Source organism: Orcinus orca, chromosome 1, assembly GCF_937001465.1.
Source record: "Orcinus orca chromosome 1, mOrcOrc1.1, whole genome shotgun sequence".
NCBI classification, from domain to species: Eukaryota; Metazoa; Chordata; class Mammalia; order Artiodactyla; family Delphinidae; genus Orcinus; species Orcinus orca.
In genome coordinates, this window is record NC_064559.1 from 172,087,355 (window position 1) to 172,107,048 (window position 19,694).

The 19,694-nt window shown below is 36.2% G+C and overlaps 1 protein-coding gene across 1 annotated transcript in view; it reads left to right on the forward strand.

Moving 5' to 3' along the window:
* Positions 1-19,694, forward strand: part of AGBL4 (AGBL carboxypeptidase 4) — a 1,394,453-nt gene that overhangs the window by 641,895 nt on the left and 732,864 nt on the right. Inside the window, exon 4 of the mRNA XM_049700153.1 lies at positions 9,130-9,224. Coding sequence (XP_049556110.1) covers positions 9,130-9,224 — 95 coding nt within the window. The remainder of the gene's footprint in view (positions 1-9,129; positions 9,225-19,694) is intronic.

Genomic DNA, 19,694 nt, shown 5'->3' on the forward strand with positions numbered 1-19,694 from the left:
TAGAGTGTTCTGCCTGTGTTTTCCTCTAAGAGTTTGATAGTGTCTGGCCTTACATTGAGGTCTTTAATCCATTTTGAGTTTATTTTTGTGTATGGTGTTATGCAGTGTTCTAATTTCATTCTTTTACATGTAGCTGTCTAGTTTTCCCAGCAACACTTATTAAAGAGGCTGTCTTTTCTCCATTGTATACTCTTGTCTCCTTTATCAAAAAAAAGGTGACCATATGTGTGTCGGTTTATCTCTGTGCTTTTTATCCTATTCCATTGATCTATATTTCTGTTTCTATGCCAGTACCATACTGTCTTGATTACTGTAGCTTTGTAGTATAGTCTGAAGTCAGGGAGCCTGATTCCTCCAGCTCCGTTTTTCTTTCTCAAGATTGCTTTGTCTATTCAGGGTCTTTTTTGTTTCCATACAAATTTTGAAATTTTTTGTTCTAGTTCTGTGAAAAATGCCATTGGTAGTTTGATAGGGATTGCATTGAATCTGTAAATTGCTTTGGGTAGTATAGTCATGTTCACAATGTTGATTCTTCCAATCCAAGAACATGGTATATCTCTCCATGTGTTTGTATCATCTTTAATTTCTTTCATCAATGTCTTATAGTTTTCTGCATACAGTTCTTTTGTCTCCTTAGGTAGGATTACTACTAGCTGTTTTATTCTTTTTGTTGCAATGGTAAATGAGAGTGTTTCCTTAATTTCTCTTTCAGATTTTTCATGATTAATGTATAGGAATGCAAGCAATTTCTGTGCATTAATTTTGTATCCTGCTACTTTACTAAATTCATTGATTAGCTCTAGTAGTTTGCTGGTAGCATCTTTAGGATTCTCTGTGTATAGTATCATGTCATCTGCAAACAGTGAGAGTTTACTTCTTCTTTTCCGATTTGGATTCCTTTTATTTCTTTTTCTCCTCTCATTGCTGTGGGTAAAACTTCCAAAACTATGTTGAATAACAGTGGTGAGAGTGGACAACCTTGTCTTGTTCCTGATCTCAGGGAAATGGTTTCAGTTCTTCACCATAGAGAATGATATTGGCTGTTGGTTTGTCACATATGGCGTTTATTATGTTGAGGTTAGTTCCCTCTATGCCTACTTTCTGGAGGGCTTTTATCATAAATGGGTGTTGAATCTTGTCAAAAGCTTTTTCTGCATCTACTGAGATGGTCATATATTTTTTCTCCTTCAATTTGTTAATATGGTGTATCACATTGTTTGATTTGTGTATGTTGAGGAATCCTTGCATTCCTGGGATAAACCCCGCTTGATCATGGTGTATGATCCTTTTAATGTGCTGTTGGAATCTGTTTGCTAGTATTTTATTGAGGATTTTTGCATCTATGTTCATCAGTGACATTGGCCTGTAGTTTTCTTTCTTTTTGACATCTTTGTCTTGTTTTGGTATCAGGGTGATGTTGGCCTTGTAGAATGAGTTTGGGAGTTTTCCTCCCTCTACTATATTTTGGAAGAGTTTGAGAAGGGTAGGTGTTAGCACTTCTCTAAATGTTTGATAGAATTTGCCTGTGAAGCCATCTGGTCCCGGGCTTTTGTTTGTTGGAAAATTTTTAATCACAGTCTCAATTTCAAGTGCTTGTGATTGGTCAGTTTATATTTTCCCTTTCTTCCTGGTTCAGTCTCAGGAGTTTGTGCTTTTCTAAGAATTTGTCCATTTCTTCTAGGTTGTCCATTTTATTGGCATATAGTTGCTTGTAGTAATCTCTCATGATGCTTTGTATTTTTGCAGTGTCAGTTGTTGCTTCTCCTTTTTCATTTCTAATTCTATTGATTTGAGTCTTCTCCCTTTTTTTCTTGATGAGTCTGGCTAATGGTTTATCAAATTTGTTTATCTTCACAAAATCAGCTTTTAGTTTTATTGATCTTTCCTATCATTTCCTTCATTTCTTTTTCACACTTTCTTTTCAATCTTTATTCTTTTCTAGTGTATGCATATAAGGCTAAAATTTAGTTTCTCTCTTTAATGTTTTTACTTTATGACACATGCTCTGATATGTAGTGCTGAATTAATCATCCAATTTCACATACTTTCTACTCTTCATCATTATTTTTTCTTTGATACATGAAAAATTAAGAATATATATAAAATTTCAAAATGTTGAGAGTTTTTGGTCAACTTTTTGTAAAAGATATATGATTTTATGACTCGATAGTGAGCGGTTGTGATTAGAAGAGTATTAATTCTCTGTTATTTGTTGAGATTTGTCTTGTGACCATATGTACATGCTTAATCTTTTACAATTATCCTTCTTTCACTTGATAAAAGTTTGTTATCTAATCGTGTATGTGGAAAGCATTGTAGGTTTTAATAAGTGATCTTTTAATGGAGCTTATCAAATTGGAAGATTACAATTTTCTACGTCCTTCAGAATATTTGGTTGTCTCCACTCTCAATTACTGAGATTAATCATTGTAGCTTAATCAGTTTTTACTTGGGGTATTGTCAATTTTTGTTTTATATATTTTAATGCTCTTATTAGGTGCATACATATTTAAAGTTGTTATATCTTCCTGTAGAATATTTGGTTTTATGTGGTGATTATATACTTAACCTTACATTTTTTTTTACCTCAGTCTGTTTTGTCTGATACTGCCATAACTCAAATAGCTTTCCTTTAGTGAATATCTTCATGTTATATCTTTTTCCACCCCTTCACTTTCAAAATTTTTGTGCCATTATGTTTTATGCATGTCTCTGGGAAAGATCGTAAGTGTAGATTTTTTTCCTAATCTGTTTTTTAACAAAGAGAAGTGTCAATTTCCAATATCTTCGATTATTGATATTTGGAATTATTTCTACTATCTTATTTTGGGCTTTCAATAAGTAATGTTTTTCTTTGCTTTTTATCCCCTATCCTATCATATCTTCTATTATATTTATCATGCTTTCTTTATTCTCTTCTTTTTACTCATTTGGAATTTATAAATCCTGTTTCTATTATTGTGTTGACTACTCTTGAATTCCCACATTCTTATTTTATAGCAATGTTTTAAGTTAATTAGCTTCCCTATCCTCCTGTGGAATCATACAAAGACCTTAGAATACTTTAAGTCTGATCTTGCCTCTCTCCTCTTCACCACTGTCCCAAACACATCTGTTTTATTGACCAGTGTTTTGGTGCAAACTTTTTAACACTCCTAAAATTTAATACTGTTATAATAATAGTTTTATTCATTCAGTTCTTATTTAGATTTACTTGTTTCTCTGCTCATTGTTGTTTCTTGCCATTCTTACCTTTTATGTTCAATTTCTTTCGTCCTCTGAAGTTCATCTTTTAGTAGCTCCTTCACTGAGATTCTGAAACTGCTAAACATCTTAAGCTTTGTTTGTCTGAAAACTTATCATACCTTCATTCTTGGGAAATGTTATTACATTATTTTCTGGTCTCTCATGTTGCTGGTGTTAAGTCTGCATAAGTCTAACTTCTGTGTCTTTGTAGGTGATTTTTGTTTTCTCTGATTTGCTATCAAAACATGCTCTTCACTTTTGGTGTTTTGTAATTTCACTATGATGTGTCTATATCTAGATTTTTAAAAAATCCTGCTTTGGATGGACTTGTGATTCCTAAATCTGAATATACATGTATTTCATCAATTCTGGAATATATTCAGCCTTTTCTGTGTAGTTTTTGCCTCTCCCAATTTCTCTTGTCTCTCTTTCTAGAACTCTTATCAGATGTATATTTTTATTTATTTCCCCTCTGTCCTGTTTTGTATTTTCTCTCTTTATAAGTCTCTCTGTTGAATTTTGGAAATTTCATCCATTCTGCATCTTAACCTGTCTACTGAAATTTTTAGTTTAATTAATTTTTCGTAATTTCTAAAGGCTCTCTTTAATTTTTTCAAGACTATTTCTGGTGTTTTAAAATTTTTATTGTGCTTTGTTCTGTTTTCATGTGTTTGAAACATATTTTTAATTTTTTAATCATTTAAAAAAATGCTTTCTTTATAGTTCACCATATAGTTTTATGACCTGAAGTTCTTTGTGGTCTAATTCAGTTATCTATTTTTATGCTGATTCTCACTTTTAGTGTGTATTGTTTTCTTGTATGTTTTATAATTTATATGAAAGTTTGACCTCTTTAGGACTTCATTATGGAAATTCTGTGTGCCCGGACTGAAAATGTGTGCATTCAAAGTGATTTTTTTTTTCTTGTTTTGATCAGGTGCCCCAGGGTTATCTTCCTGTAACTAAATTTATTGTAAATGCTTTACCTGGGTTCTTAAGACCAAGCTGGTAATGTAAATTCCAACCCAAACCTCAAAATGTTCTGGCCCATGTTTGAAAATTACTTTTTCTTTCTCAAATCTATGAATAGATAGGCATGCATCTTTGTTATCCCCCATTGCTAGTGAATGATTCCTTTCTATACCACAGTTCCACTAATATTATATCATTTCGAGGATCCTAAATTTGTGAAGGCATCTCATGTCAGATATCCTGCCTCATGCAGATTCAAGGCCTCGTTTGCTATCCTTGCATAGATGTTAGAAATCTAATTTCTTAGATACTAAGACCAGTGACCTGCCTTCTGCACCTGTATTTTTCTGGCATCTATGGATTTCTTTTTATTTATTAGGAGTTCTTCATGTAAATAATGTTCTTAAATATTCTGTAATTTCTAGGAGTTTGCGAAAGGTTATCCAGAGCAGTGTTCTCTAACAGTTTTCACACCCAGGCACATAGAGAAAATAATATGTGTACACTTAGGCAAGATGATATCTATGCAGAATTTTGGAGTACCTGGGGAATGTTTGGAGGATGACTATATGAAGCTTGGTGAAAAAAATTAACACATAATTTTTGAATGAAACAAAAAATATATACAGAGGATATCAAATGCTAAAATTTTTTTAATCTTCAATTTTTTAATTGAAACACTTGAGTTTTTGTCCATGCACATTCCATTTTTATATGAGGTTTTGACTTCTGAAATGGATATATGCAATTCCTGATCAAGACTTTTCAATGATGATCTATTCAAAGTCTTAATAGTCAGCCATTAATGAGAAACTGTTCACACAATAAAATGATAAAATTTTTAAACTCTTCAAACATTTAAACCATATGAAATTATATTAAAGTAACAGTTCTCCTTTTTTCATTCATAATTGAACTGTTTAAATTTCTTGTGAAAAACAAGTGATGGTAAGACAGGAATAAAGACACAGACCTACTGGAGAATGGACTTGAGGATATGGGGAGGGGGAAGGGTGAGCTATGACAAAGCGAGAGAGAGGCATGGACATATATACACTACCAAACGTAAGGTAGATAGCTAGTGGGAAGCAGCCGCATAGCATAGGGATATCAGCTCGGTGCTTTGTGACTGCCTGGAGGGGTGGGATAGGGAGGGTGGGAGGGAGGGAGATGCAAGATGGAAGAGATATGGGAACATATGTATATGTATAACTAATTCACTTTGTTATAAAGCAGAAACTAACACACCATTGTAAAGCAATTATACCCCAATAAAGATGTTTAAAAAAAAAAAAAGAAAAACAAGTGATGTTAAAATCTAACCAAACTTTCAATACTACAATGATTTAAGATAATGAAACATTTTAGAATAATGATGACCCTCTAATTTGCAGAATGTGCATGCCTATTTAGAATAGTCCTTGGGACTAGCTTGGACACCATTAAGTAGAAATTTTACTCCTGACTGGACAAAAGTATTGGATATATGGGAAGATAGAGAATCAAGGCCACTGTCTGAGACTGCATGCAGGCTTCTCATTACACCCTCAGCAACACTGGACCACTCCTTGGCCTACACCTGGAATGGAGCTCTTGAACTCCTCCACAGCACCACAACCCCCTTACTAAGGATGGGCAGAGCCCCAGGCCTCACACATGGCTACCTTGAGAGCTTGTGCTACAGGTCACCATTTGCAAAGTTTCAATATAGAGCATCATATTACTGAAACAAGAAGCCTGGATTAAAATTTTAAATAGAGAGAAGAGAGAAAAATAAATAATGGAAGGAAGGCAGTAAGGCAGGCAGGCAGGCAGAAAGGAAGGAAGGAAGGAAGGAAGGAAGCTGTAAAGAACTAAAAGATCCAGTTTCATTGAAGATAAGGGGGAAAATCTCAATAAATAGTGAATACCTATTCTTATCTAGATGCAATGTTACAGGTGATTACTTATGTAATCTCACAGATTTTTATAAAAACTTTGTTAGGATGGTATTATCATCTGAATTCCAGATTGATTTTTAAATCAATATCAAAATGAATAATCATCTTGCCTAAGCTCACAGAACCAATGGGGAACTGGCTTTCAGTCTGAGATATATCTATCTGGAAAGTCCATGATCTTATTCTCTTGAGTCAGTGGACTTGGTTCAAATTCTAGCTCTACTACTAACTATTATGTAATTTTAATTTACTTAATCTCAATACCACTTGTCTCATCCATAAATAAGAGGTAATGAATAGTCCCTGTCTCAAAAAGTTCATTATCCTCAAAACAAGTGAGATAATGCATCAGATATCAGCTTGGAGTGAGGTCCAGGCATCTCTAGTACTTAAAAGCTATCCAGGTGATTCTAATACACAAAACACTGAAACTATGAGTGCTTAACTTAGAATTTGGTGCATAGAAAGTCTCAGAAGTTATTTTTATAGTTGTTGCTGTTACCATTACCTCATGGATACAGTTTCATCTGATGTATTTTGAGTATATAACTGACAAATAGCTAGAAAATATGGAAAGCCAAGATTTCCTGCACTGCTTACTTCCAAATACCTTTGATTCTCACAACCACATGCTGCCTTACTAAGTAAGCTAGAAAACATTTTTAAAAATGCACAGGTGGAGAATAATAAAAGACTGTTCAGGAATTCTCTGGCAGTCCAGTGGTTAGGATTCTGCACTTTCACTGCCAGGGTCTGGGTTCGATCCCTGGTTGGGAAACTAGGAACTAAGATCCTGCAAGACGTGCAACCAAAGGGAAAAAAAAAAAAGGCATACTTATTGTCCAGACACTTAAGATTTAAGTCCTAGGTCTACCAGTTAATAGTTCTGGGATCTGGGGGTGGGGGGTAAGCCAGTTAGCCTTTATTAGATTCAATTTCCTCATGTCTAAAATTGGGCTAAAATAAACAACTTTTGTTTATGGATAGAGAAGCTAAATAATATAGCATATTTTAAACACCTGAGAAAATTTCTGGCATGTATTAGGATATGAATGATCAATAAATATTCCACTTTTTAATTTCTTTATTCCAACTTCACATATACACATTATTTCTGTATTAGATTTCCCCCTGCATTTAGCATTAGTCTAGATCCTGAAAGTTCACCATGGCTTCCGGGTTCACTGGAGATGGATCTGACACCTGGAATCTCAGAAGAAAAAAGGGGGATTAGGCCCTGTGAGGTTCAAAGGCCATTTGTCCCCTTGATATTGATTTTCTTAAAACAGACAGTAGCCAAGACCCTGGCAGAAGTAATTGAACTGACAACAGGCAGGTCCAGGTTATTAATAATGGAATAGTCTTGGACATTCTTGATGACTTAATTTAATGACTGAAAGGAGTTCTGAAACTGAAATGCCTGGAGATGGGGTCAATGGCTAGGTCTCTGAGGAGAAAAGAAAACATGAGTTATTCCTAAGAAGTTATTTCATAAAACAAAGCATTTTATGGTAGTCCCAAATATGAGGCCAGAGGAAATGGTTTTGATTTTCTGTTTTTAAAGGAAAATGAAATTTTAAAGGCTTGAAAAATTGCCACTATATTTATATTTATTTTTGCCCTTATTTTGGAAAATAGACTTGGTTAGAGTTATGGCATTTGAACTTTAGTGAGTAACTCAAGGGTAGAGATCTTGGATATCTTAACTTTTTTATCCCTTGGATTCAAATATCAGTTCTCCATTTTTTAATTGCATGGCTCAAGACAAGTTAGTTAATATCTCTGAACCTCAGTTTCCACATCTGTAAAATGGAAATGTTAATATTTTTATTATAATTATAAGAGAATATTTAAAAAATTTTAAGTGTATAAAATTTCTGGCACTTGACATTAATACCTCACACAATAAACATTTGTTCAATGAAATAATACATGAATTTTGATGCTTCTGTCTTCCACTGCCTCTGGATAGAAAAGCCAGCCTATGGTTAACCTTTTGCAAGCTTTTCATTTTCTCTGACTATTCAGGCTGCCCTTGCCCTGAACATCATCCTCTCTCCTTTGGACTGTTTCAGTGGTCATTTAATGTCTTTTAACCCCAGTTCTCTTTCCTTTCCCAATCTCTCCTCCCCACTGTGACAAAGCTGTTTATTAAAACAAAGACCTGATCTCTTTTTAATATACTACCCTTCTGGAAGGGCTTTAGTCATCTAAAACATTCCACTCCCCCATTTTAAAGGTGAGAACCAGAGAGGGAAGGAGCTCACCCAAGTGTCTGTGCTACTATAAACTGATACTGAGATTAGGGTTGAGCTCAGTACTCCTGGCCCCTAGCAAAAGATAACAAAGGGGAAGCAGACATATATCCTTTAGTTCTAATCAAAGGGGTGCTGAGCAGTTACAAATTTTTTAGTTTCAATTTTGCACTAAGTTGTTATCTTTAGTTTTGTTGAACTTCAAACGCACTACTGTTACTATAATGATAATATTATTCATTTCCATGGAAATTCTAGGTGAGCCTAAGAGAGAGGGCACAATTAATAATGATAACTAAAACTTATATAGCTTTCACTATGCACCAAGCATGGTTCCAAACACTGTACTTTTATTAAATTATTTAATTCTCATCAGTAATTCTAGGTACCATTACTATCCCAATTTTTCAGATAAGGAAACTGAGGCACAGAAAGATTTAGTAGCTTGGCAAAGTCACGCATTGAGAGTGGTAGAGTGGGATTAAAACTCAGGCTTCCAGGTTCTAGAGTCTGTGTTCTTAACTACTATGTTAAGCTAGCAGATAAGCTAGCAGAAACATATTGAATTTCTGTGAACGCCATTTATCCTCACTATGCTGGTAGTTAGTCCATATGGTTTCCTATAACCCTGCTTATTACTTCCAGTCCTAATTATCAGGAAGTTGCAACTTGAATAGCATAGTCTTCTGATAAACTTTTCCCTCTTTCTTTTTCAGAGAGTCATTTTCAACATTGTTAACTTCAGCAAAACTAAAAGTCTTTATAGAGATGGGATGGCCCCTATGGTGAAATCTACCAGCAGACCAAAATGGTAAGTGACCCACAGAATGGGACCTCCTTCTGACTGGGGAATTTGACCCAGGGCTCGAGTTTATCTGCTGTATGGCTAGGGCTTAGTCTCACTAGCACTAAGAAGAGTTAGATGAGTTTCTGGATGGCCATTATCTGGGCTCTAGCTACTGCTCTTTGAGAACGTTGGACTAGAAAACATGGTCCCATGTTTGGAGTCACTAGCATTCTATTATGCAGGAAGGTACAGTCGGTTATTTGATAAACTCCCTGTCCTGTTTGCCTTTTATCATGATATATTTGGAAGCATAATTAAGTTGATCCCGTTCCTTTCTTTTCTAACCTGGGCATACATATTGTACAGTAACCTAGGAGGACATCAGGAGCTACAGTTTAGAAGATATCCCTTGGTTTGCTTGTTTGTTGTGGTGTTTTGTATAGATGTTGTGTGGGTTTTTTGGATGTTAAAGTTCTATTTGTCCCATTGCTATAGTGTGGATGAAGACAGTTGTATAGGATTACTTAATAATAGTAATGATGATGATGATGATAATGATGTTAATAATAACTACTGTCACTTACTGAGAGAGCCCACTCTTTGGCAGATGTTTAATATTTGCTGTTACTAGTCTCACAAAATTTTTGCAAGGGACATTTTAAATATCCCTATATTACAGATGACGAAATTGAGGCTAGGATAGGTTAAGGACTTTCTCATGACCATAGATAGTAAGGGGAGGAGCCTGTGTTATTGTTATTATCCCACACTGACATTCAAACCAATTAATTTCTTCATCCATTCATTCATGTATTCATTCAACATTGATTGCACCAAAATGAGAGTCTTTAAAGACAGAAACCAAGTGTTATTCATCTGTCACACAGGAGATGTTAAGTGAATGCTTTTGAATTGAACTGAATTCATGATGAGAATTTACATGTAAAGTGCCTGGCACTTGCTTAGTGCTCAATAAATGTCATCTATTATTGATAGTATAATGTAGAATACTATACAAATTCCAGGAATTGTTAATATTATTCTAGCTTTGATACCTGTTCAAATATTAATGACTAGTGAGAAGATCATTTCCAAGTACCTATATTTATAGAAAGCTAGCAATTCATAAATATTGAATTGTGCTTTTATGTAAAAAAGATACTTGGCAATTTTCTATAAATGCTGGGCTGAGAAACTCAGGTTTGTAAAAGTGTAGGCATTTGATGATGATAATGAAAACTCTTTATTAAAAGATAAAATTATCTTCCTGGGCCTGAGTTTTACTTTACTAAATCAAGTTAACTCTACTGCTGTTCCTCAGTTTCCTTTTGACATTGGGATCTGAACAAGGGGTAGGCCTTTGCTTTGAGTCTCTGAATTCGGCCTGAGTGGATAATAACAGAGCACTTATTTCTGTTAATAGGCATGTGTGTAGATAGGTGCTTCAAACCTTGTCAACGAAGGATATCACTGTTGATCTGCTCACAAGGGCCTTAAAATAACATTGTACTTCTTTCACCAGGCTCTGTGTTGGGATCTTACATAACAGCAATAATCACCATTTGGTTTCCTCAAGTGTTCAGTTCTGGAGTCTTCTCTTTTTGTGTGCTTTTGAAAATCCTTTTGCCTTAATTATTTCATTTTGTTTTGTTTTGTTTCTCATGGACTACCATTTGGGTCCCCTCTGTCAGGGCTCTTGACAAGCTTTTGAAATATTAATGAGTCCCTGTATTTATATTATAATGCCTTAGAAATAAGTTAGCGTTCTTATCCAATGTTGGCAGGCTCTCAGCAGCCTCTGTTATCCAGTCACTGGACTTCTCTAATCGTCTAAAAAGAGTTTAAAGTTTCAGAACCAAGTCTGGTGTAGTTGAAGCCAATAAGACACAAGGTACCAGAGTAAATCAAGTTGTTGATATGTCTAATCTCCCCTGTCTTTTGCTTTACCATCCCCTGACTTTGGATGGAAAGGTTTTTACCTTCCTTCACATTCCCTTTTCCTCAAGCAAGACATTTGGATATTTATTTACTTGATAGGACTTTACTGAGCACCTTAATGTGCTATGCACTATAGATATTGGGCATATACAGGATTAATGTGACAGAAACGATCTGTTCCCAAAGAGAACTTTCATTTTAGAATTTTATTAACTGATCTCTGCAGGCCATAATTGTTACCCTTCTTTCTACTGTTTTTTTCTGAAGATCATTTCTGTACCTTTGGTGCTTTCTGCCTAGGACTTTCTTCCATTTCTTTGTTGATTCCCAGTATGAGAACCTGTCTTCCAGTAATCATCATCCTAAATGTACCCAGGGTAACATAAGAAGTGATGTGACTGTTTAGCTCTCAGATTATTAGATTTTACTGGTCCTATGGAGTTCCGCAATTTAGGATTCTAAACAGTGTCCTGACTCGAGGCTGACAATTGCCATACAGGTCTCTTGTCTTCTCTAGTGTCTTCCTAATTCTAGTTTCCCCAATACCAGGGCAACCACCATAATAAAAGGAGAAGTAATGGATACTCTTCTTGTCTAGGGGCTTTACCTATTTTAATATTACAAATAGGCATTGGAAATATTCTTACCTCATGACAAACATTAAAAGCCCTAAATTTCCTGGATGAAATATATACCAAATTGGGAAAATAAACTTTCTTCACATTTTCAAGTTGAAATAAACATTCGTCTTCACCTGTCATAGAGGGCTGTAACTGATTCCAAGCAAAGATGCCTTCAGAACTTAGCATGGGTCTGGTAATCAATTAGTTGTAGAAAGCAAATAAGCAAAAGAAGCAACTAAAAAGCCATTATGCAAATAAATATATGATCACTCAAGTCTGTTCTGCCTTGAGGAGATAAAATCAGCATACCTAGCAGCAAAGTGGAGAAACTGAAAGATTCAGAAGTTTTCTGCCTATTTTAGTTCATTCTAATTCTGTTTACATATTAGACTTATAGGGATTGTTGGTTGTTGGGACTCTGTAGCATGAAGTTTTTTCAACCATAACTGATTAATATTTTTTAATATTGTCAAAGGCTGAAATTTCTATGTGCTAGACACTGTTGGAAACCAGCATTACAAAACAGCCAATATTTGTATCCTCACCTATGCAGAAACTAAACCTAGGATATTTACACAGCTAGTAAGTGGTGGCATTAGCTAGAGACCTCAGGACTCTACCTTTACTGTTCCTCCCATATTCCATGCATGGAAAGGGTAGAGAAGGGGGCACAAAGAAGCAGCGTGTAGCATGCAGCTGTGTGGCCTTTGGTAGATCTGAAATAACTTCTCTGATTGATTTGTGCATTGTAGTAGATTGAGGAGATTGGACTATATCTAAGATGTAGCTTTCATGTAACACATTGTTATGAAGCATCTAACTTTGTGCTAGGTACTGGGGTGATAAATATGAATATGACCTGGATTATATCTTTAAAATTTTATTTTTTAGGGGTTTAAATGAAACAGAAACATAAATAGGCACAATGTAAGGAGCAGTACTAAAGACCACTAGGGAGGTATATAAAATGTGCTGTGGATTAGAGATGAAGAAAATAATACTATTAGGACTTGGGGAGAAAGGGAGAAGCTTCTGGGGCAGGTGGTATTTCAGCTAGATCTTGAGGAAATTGGACAAGAACAAAATTAAGGAAATGGGATTCCAAATGCAAGATATAACTTGATGAGCCATGATACCTCTTTTACGAGCCTCAGTTTCCTCAGTGTAAAAAGTGCATAATAATACTTTCTTACAGAGTTGTTATGATAAATGTGAAATGGATGTGTAAATACTTTTTAAAGTCTCAAGGATCTTATTAATTCAATAAATTTATTTTCCTCTGTCTCACCCAAGACTGACTGAATGAGTGTTATTCCTTCTTTCCTTCCCTTTCTCCTTCCTTCCCTCCCTTCCTTCCTTTATTCTTTTCGTCCTTCCTTAAGCTTGTCAATAAATGCTAAGCAGTTACAATGGACCAGGAATTATGTAAGGTATTGGAGTAAAACAAGAGAAATATGATTACTGTTCTCATAGAGCTCATAGTCTACAGGGCTAGACATTAAATATGTAACTTTTGATAAATGTGATAACTGTTAAAATGGGATAATTCAGCATGCATGGAAACTATTCATCATGCTATATAGCATTTAAGACTTAGACTGCTTCAAGGATAAGAGACCTTCCTTAGGAATGTTATTTGTGCTGAGAGCTACAAGATCAATAAAAGTTACATCATAGTGGGTGGAGGTATGTGTGAAGTGATAGAATGTGTTTGACGGCCAAGAGTTGAAACAGATCATTACACCTTTGATGAACAAAGAAAGGACAATGTGATTGGAGTATGAAATTCTAAGGAGAAAGTCTGGAGAGGTAGGTGTGAGTGAAACTGATGTGAGCCTTGTAAACCGAGATAAAGAGTTGGACTTGATTCTGAGGGCAATGTAAAGAAATTGAAGGGATTAACCAAGAGCCAGGACATGATTGGCATTTTATAAAGATTAGTCTTATTTCTGAATAGAGAATATCTTGGAGAGGAAGACAGTTGTTTAGAGATTTTTTGCAATACCTTAAGCCAATGATGGATTAGAAGGGTAACGGTAGTGATGAAAACAAGTGGATGGATTTGAGGGTTAACAGAGGTTGAATAAACTTGTCTGTGATTGACAGGCTGTGGTGGGTAAAATAAAGTGGGGGTGGGGGGGTGTCCTGCATGACTCCCAAGTTTTCTGGAATAGGTAACGGAAGGGATGGTGGTGCCATTTACTGAAGATAGGGGCCATGGGACGAGAGACAATTTTGGCAGATTTGGTTGGATAGGGGATATGATGAGCTTAGCCTTGGAATCATTTAGCTAGAAGTGCCTGGGAGATATCTAAGCAGAGATGTCAAGTAGGCAATAGGGTATATTGATAAGCAACTCAAGACATGAATATGGAGGTGCATATTTAGAAGTCATAAGCCTGTAGATGATAACCAGAACAGTGGGAACAGATGTGATCCCCCAGGGAGGTCATATGTAGTGAAAAGAGATGATTAGGACAGGGCTCTGAGAAATCCCCATTTAAAGGTCAGGAACAGGATGAGAAGCACAAAAGAAGATGAGAGGGACCGGCCAGAGAGTAGGAAAAAAAACAAGAAACTGTGGTGTCATGAAACCGAGGAGACAAAAAGGAGTGGCTAACACTGCCAACTGCTACTGAGGGGTCAAAGATAATTTAGGTTTTAAATGCTCAATGTCTATAGTGACATGGAGGTTGTTAGAGGCTTTGGTGAGTGTACTTTTAGTGATGTGGTGAGAGTTCAAGCCAGACTGTGTGAGTTGGGGGATAGAGAAAGTGTGAAGAAATGGAGACCATAATTATGGACAGTTCTTTCAAAAGTTTGGCTACAAAAATGGAGGAAAGAGATACAAGCCCATGAGATAGACAGCAAGTAAACAAACGGTTAAAATATTCTTTTGAATTAAATGCAGTGATAGAGTTATGTACAAATAAGCAATAGATCTATATTCTCTATTCTTAACATAATGATAATCTTTAGCCTTATTCTTGTCAAAAAATGTCTAAAATTTTGAAATTAATTTTTTTCCTGAAATAATGGTGCTTTACTCTATTGTTACAAAATAATATTTTTGAAAAATTATAAATTCATGTATTAATAATTTGTAAAACAAATAAGTCATATACTTAAAATTAAATTACATCCCCTTGCCCACCCCCCATATACCTATCCTCTTTCCCTGCTTTATTTTTCTATGTAGCACTTATTTCCACCTTACAAATTATAATGCATTATTTTATTAGTGACCTCTCCCTCTATTAGAAAGTAAACACCATGAGAATAGCAATTTTTGTCATTTAAAGAATTCACTTCTGGGCCTTCCCTGGTGGTCCAGTGGTTAAGATTCCATGCTCCCAATGCAGGGGGCCTGGATTCGATCCCTAGTCAGGGAACTAGATCCCATATACTGCATCTAAGAGCCTGTATGCCGCAACTAAAGATCCCACACTCGGCAACTGAAGATCTGACATGCCACAACTAAGACCCTGCACAGCCAAATAAATAAATAAATATAAAAAAAAACTTTAAAAAATTCACTTCTGTATCCCTAGCATCTAGAACTGTGCCTGACATATAGTAGGTACTCAATAAATGTTTGTTAAACGAATTAATCCATTATCCCTGCACTAAACCTAACAATTACTTTTAATATTACATTTTCCTTTTTAGTTTATTTCCATGGAAACAATCAAATATATATACCCATTTGTATTCTGTCCTTTTCATTTAACATTATATCGAAGCAGTTTCTCATGTTTGATCCTAATGTTCATTATACCATAGTTGGAGAATGTTTTACCATTTTCAATATCACAAATTACTGTGTCATATTCCTATTGCTGGTCATTTAGACTGCCTATATATTGTTTTTCTAAAGTAGATACTATTATATAGATTTACATTTATTAAATTATTTTTTAGAATCAGTTCCTAAGAGAGAGATTGCAGAGTTAATGATTATAAGCTCCTGATATGCGTGCTCTCAGAATATGTTATATTCATATTGGTCTTTCACATATTCAATATTCATATTCAATATGAATATGTTATTATCATATTGGTCTTTCACTCTATCAGGTTTACTGCAATCTGGACAGCATTAAGAATTGACATTGAAAAAAAATGATTAATTTAGGAGATGTAATATGGTCCTTGTAGTTGTTTTGTTCTCATTTAAGTTTTATATTTTAAGTCTATTAGCATTAATGCAATGCCATAAAATCAAGTTTCCAAAAATAAATACATATCCATTAAAAAGAAAAGGCAAGACATTACAGACATCTGGTTCTGGGACAAGATGGAATAGATGCATATCTCCCTATTTCTTTCACTAAGTACAGCTAAAAACCATACACATTACTTATGGGAAAAACAGAGATGACTCTGAAAGGTGAAGAGATGAGGCAAGAATGGCAAGGTTTCTCAGGACCTGACAAATGATATAGTGGTGAGAACCTTGGGTTTTATTGTTGCCTCATAAATGCCAGAATGGTTGCTCAAGAAAGCAGCAACCTGGAAATGCCCACAGGCACAGAGAAAAGCCAAGCCTTCCCAAAAGCCTGTTCTGGCTAAGCAAAGGACAGGAAAGGGCAGCCTAGTAAGACAGAAAACTTTGAGACAATAATTGCCTACTCTAGCCAAACACTGTGGAAAAAACCTGTAGGCCCATCTTCTCCCCTTACAGCAAAGGTTGAGTGGGGAGCCTAGGCTTCCATTTTTGCTCCAAACCCCCAACCAGTTCATATCAGAGAAAAGTACAGAACTTGGACTGTTATTCCAGCTGGTCAGTAATGAATCCCTTTCACCTGTGACATCAGACCACATGAGGAATATGGATTTCCACCACCCACTTGTGGATGAGATCAATAGCAGAGTGCAGGGGAACAGAGACAGAATAAATGAATGTGAGGATGGAACAATAGAAGTTACCCATTCTGAACGATACAGAAAAAAATAGACCAAGAAAAATGAACAGAGCCTCAGAGACCTAATAGTCATGTCATTAGAATCAAAAGAAAAGAAGAGAGTGGGACTGAAAAAGTGTTTTAAGTGGAGGAAATCTTCTCAGGTTTGAAAAAAATACATAAACCTACAGATCCAAGAGACTGAGTGAACCCTAAACAGGAAAAACTGAGGGAAATCTATGCCAAGAAACATCATAATCAAACTTCTGAAAACTAAGCACAAAGAAAGAATCTTGAAAGTGTTGAATAATAAGAGGAAATATGCCAGAGGGAAGTGACATAATGTTTGTCAAATGCTGAGAGAAAAGAATTGTCAACCTTGAATTCTATATCTAGCAAAAATGTCTTTCAAGCATGAAGGGGAAATCAAGACATTCTAGATGAAAGAAAAACTAAGAATATTTGTCACCAGTAAACCTACTCTAAAAGAATGGGTAAAAGAAGTTCTTGAAACAGAAAAGAAATAATAAAGAAGGATTCTTGGACTATCCAAAAGGAAGAAACAGAAAGAGTGAAAATATGGGTAGATACAACAAAATTTCCTTTTTCTCTGTGTTCTCTAAATTATGTTTGATGTCAAAGCAAAAATTATAACATTTTCCAATGTTTTCAATGTATGTGGAGGAAATACTGAACACAATTATATTATATGTGGAGAGGTAAAAGGACTTAAAAGGAGGAAGTGTTTCTATACTTTTCACTCAAATTGGTAAATGTCAACACCAGTAGATTATGATGTTATGTATTCATATTATAATAGGATGATGAAGGAGGTGGGGTGGGTGTAACATAAAGGGGTAGCATCTGGGAGATCTTTGTTGTGGTAACATAATTCTGTATCTTGATTGTGTTGATGATTACATGTGATAAAATGGTATAGAACTATACACACACATTGTAGCAATGTAAATTTCCTGATTTGATGCTGTACTATAATTACGAAAGATGCAGCATTTGAGGGAAACAAAGTGAAGGGTATACAAGATCTCTCTGCACTAGTTTCACAAATCCATTAGAATCTATAATTACCACAAAACAAAAAGGTAAATCCATATTACTTAACTCTATTCCCCTCCCACAAAAAAAGCTCCCAAAGCATAAGAATAGTTTGAAGAATGTAAAAAAGTACAGAAGGATCTAAGGTTTCCAAGGGGTTGAAAGAGGGGTGGGAGAAAACATGGGGAGGGGCTTTTGAAGCCAGAGATGTAACAAAAGGAAAAACTCTAAAAAATTTAGTCTAGAATAGATCATGTAACCCAAGGAACTGTGGAAGTAGAAGTAGGGTAGTGGGGTGAGAGTAACATGGACTTGAGTCTATATTCCACCTCTGGGGAGGGGGTGAGGACAAGACGGCAGAATAGAAGGACCTGAGTTCACCTCCTCTCACAAATATACCAAAATCACAACTAACTGCTGAACATCCATTGACAGAAAAGGACTGGAACCCACCATAAAAGATATTCTACTTCCAAAGACAAAGAAGAAGTCACAGCAAGATGGTAGGAGGGGCACATGTGCAATACAATCAAATCCCACACCCACCAGTTAGGTGACCCACAAACTGGAAAATAATTATGTCACAAATGTTCTCCTACAGGAGTGAGAGTTGTTTTTCTGTTTTCTATTTTATTTTTTTATTTAAAATATTTTTTTTGGCCACGCTGCATGGCATGTGGGATCTTAGTTCCCCAACCAGGGATTGAACCTGCGTCCCCTGCATTGGAAGCATGTAGTTTTAACCACTTGACCACCACTGGAAATCCCAGGGTGAGAGTTTTGAGTCACATGCCTGTCCCGAGTCTTGAGTCTGGCATCAGGAGGAGGAGCCCCCAAAGCATTTGGCTTTGAAGGCCAGCACAGCTTGATTGCAGGAGCACCATAGGACTGGGGGAAGCAGAAATACCACTCTTGGAGGATGCACACAAGGTCTCGTGCACACCTGGACCCAGGGGAGAAAACAATGACTTCATGGGAGCCTGGGCCAGACCTGCTTGCTGGTCTTGGAGAGTCTCCTGGGGAGGCGGGGGGTGGCTGTGGCTCACTGTGGGGATGACACTGGTGCCAAAGGTACTGGGGAGTATTCACTGGTGTGAGCTGTCCTGGAGGCCGCCATTTTGATGCCAAGACTTGGCCCCACCCAACAGACCTTAGCATCCAGTGCTAGGATGCCACAGGCCAAATAACCAACAAGGCAGGAACACAGCCACACCCATCAGCAGACAGGCTGCTTAAAGTCTTCCTGAGACCATAGCCACCTCTAAACACACCCCTTGACACAGCCCTGTCCACCAGAGGGACAACACCAACTCCACCCACCAGTGAGCAGGCATCAGTCTCTCCCACCAGGAAGGCTATACAAGTCTCTTGGACCAGCCTCACCCACCAGGGGGAGACACCAGAAGTAAGAAGGACTACAATCATGTAGCCTGTGGTACTGCAAACACAGAAAATTAGACAAAATGAGACAGCAGAGGAACATGTTCCAGATGAAGGAACAAGATAAAACCCCAGAAGAACAAAGTAAAATGGAGGTAGGCAATCTACCTGAAAAAGAATTCAGAGTAACGATAGTAAAGATGATTCAAGATCTCAGAAAAAGAATGGAGGCACAGACCAAGAAGAACAAGAAATATTTAACAAAGAGCTAGAGGATTTAAAGAACAAACAAACAGAGTTGGACAATATAATAACTGAAATGAAAAATACAGTAGAAGGAATCAATAACAGGATAAATGAGGCAGAAGAATAGATAAATGAGCTGGAAAACAAAACAGTGGAAATCACTGCCACAGAACAGAATAAAGAAAAAAGTATGAAAAGAAATGAGGACAATTTAAGAGACCTCTGGGACAACATTAAATGCACCAACGTTCACATTAGAGGGGTCCCAGAAGGAGAAGAGAGAGAGAAATGGCCTGAGAAAATATTTGAAGAGATAATAGCTGAAAACTTCCCTAACGTGGGAAAGG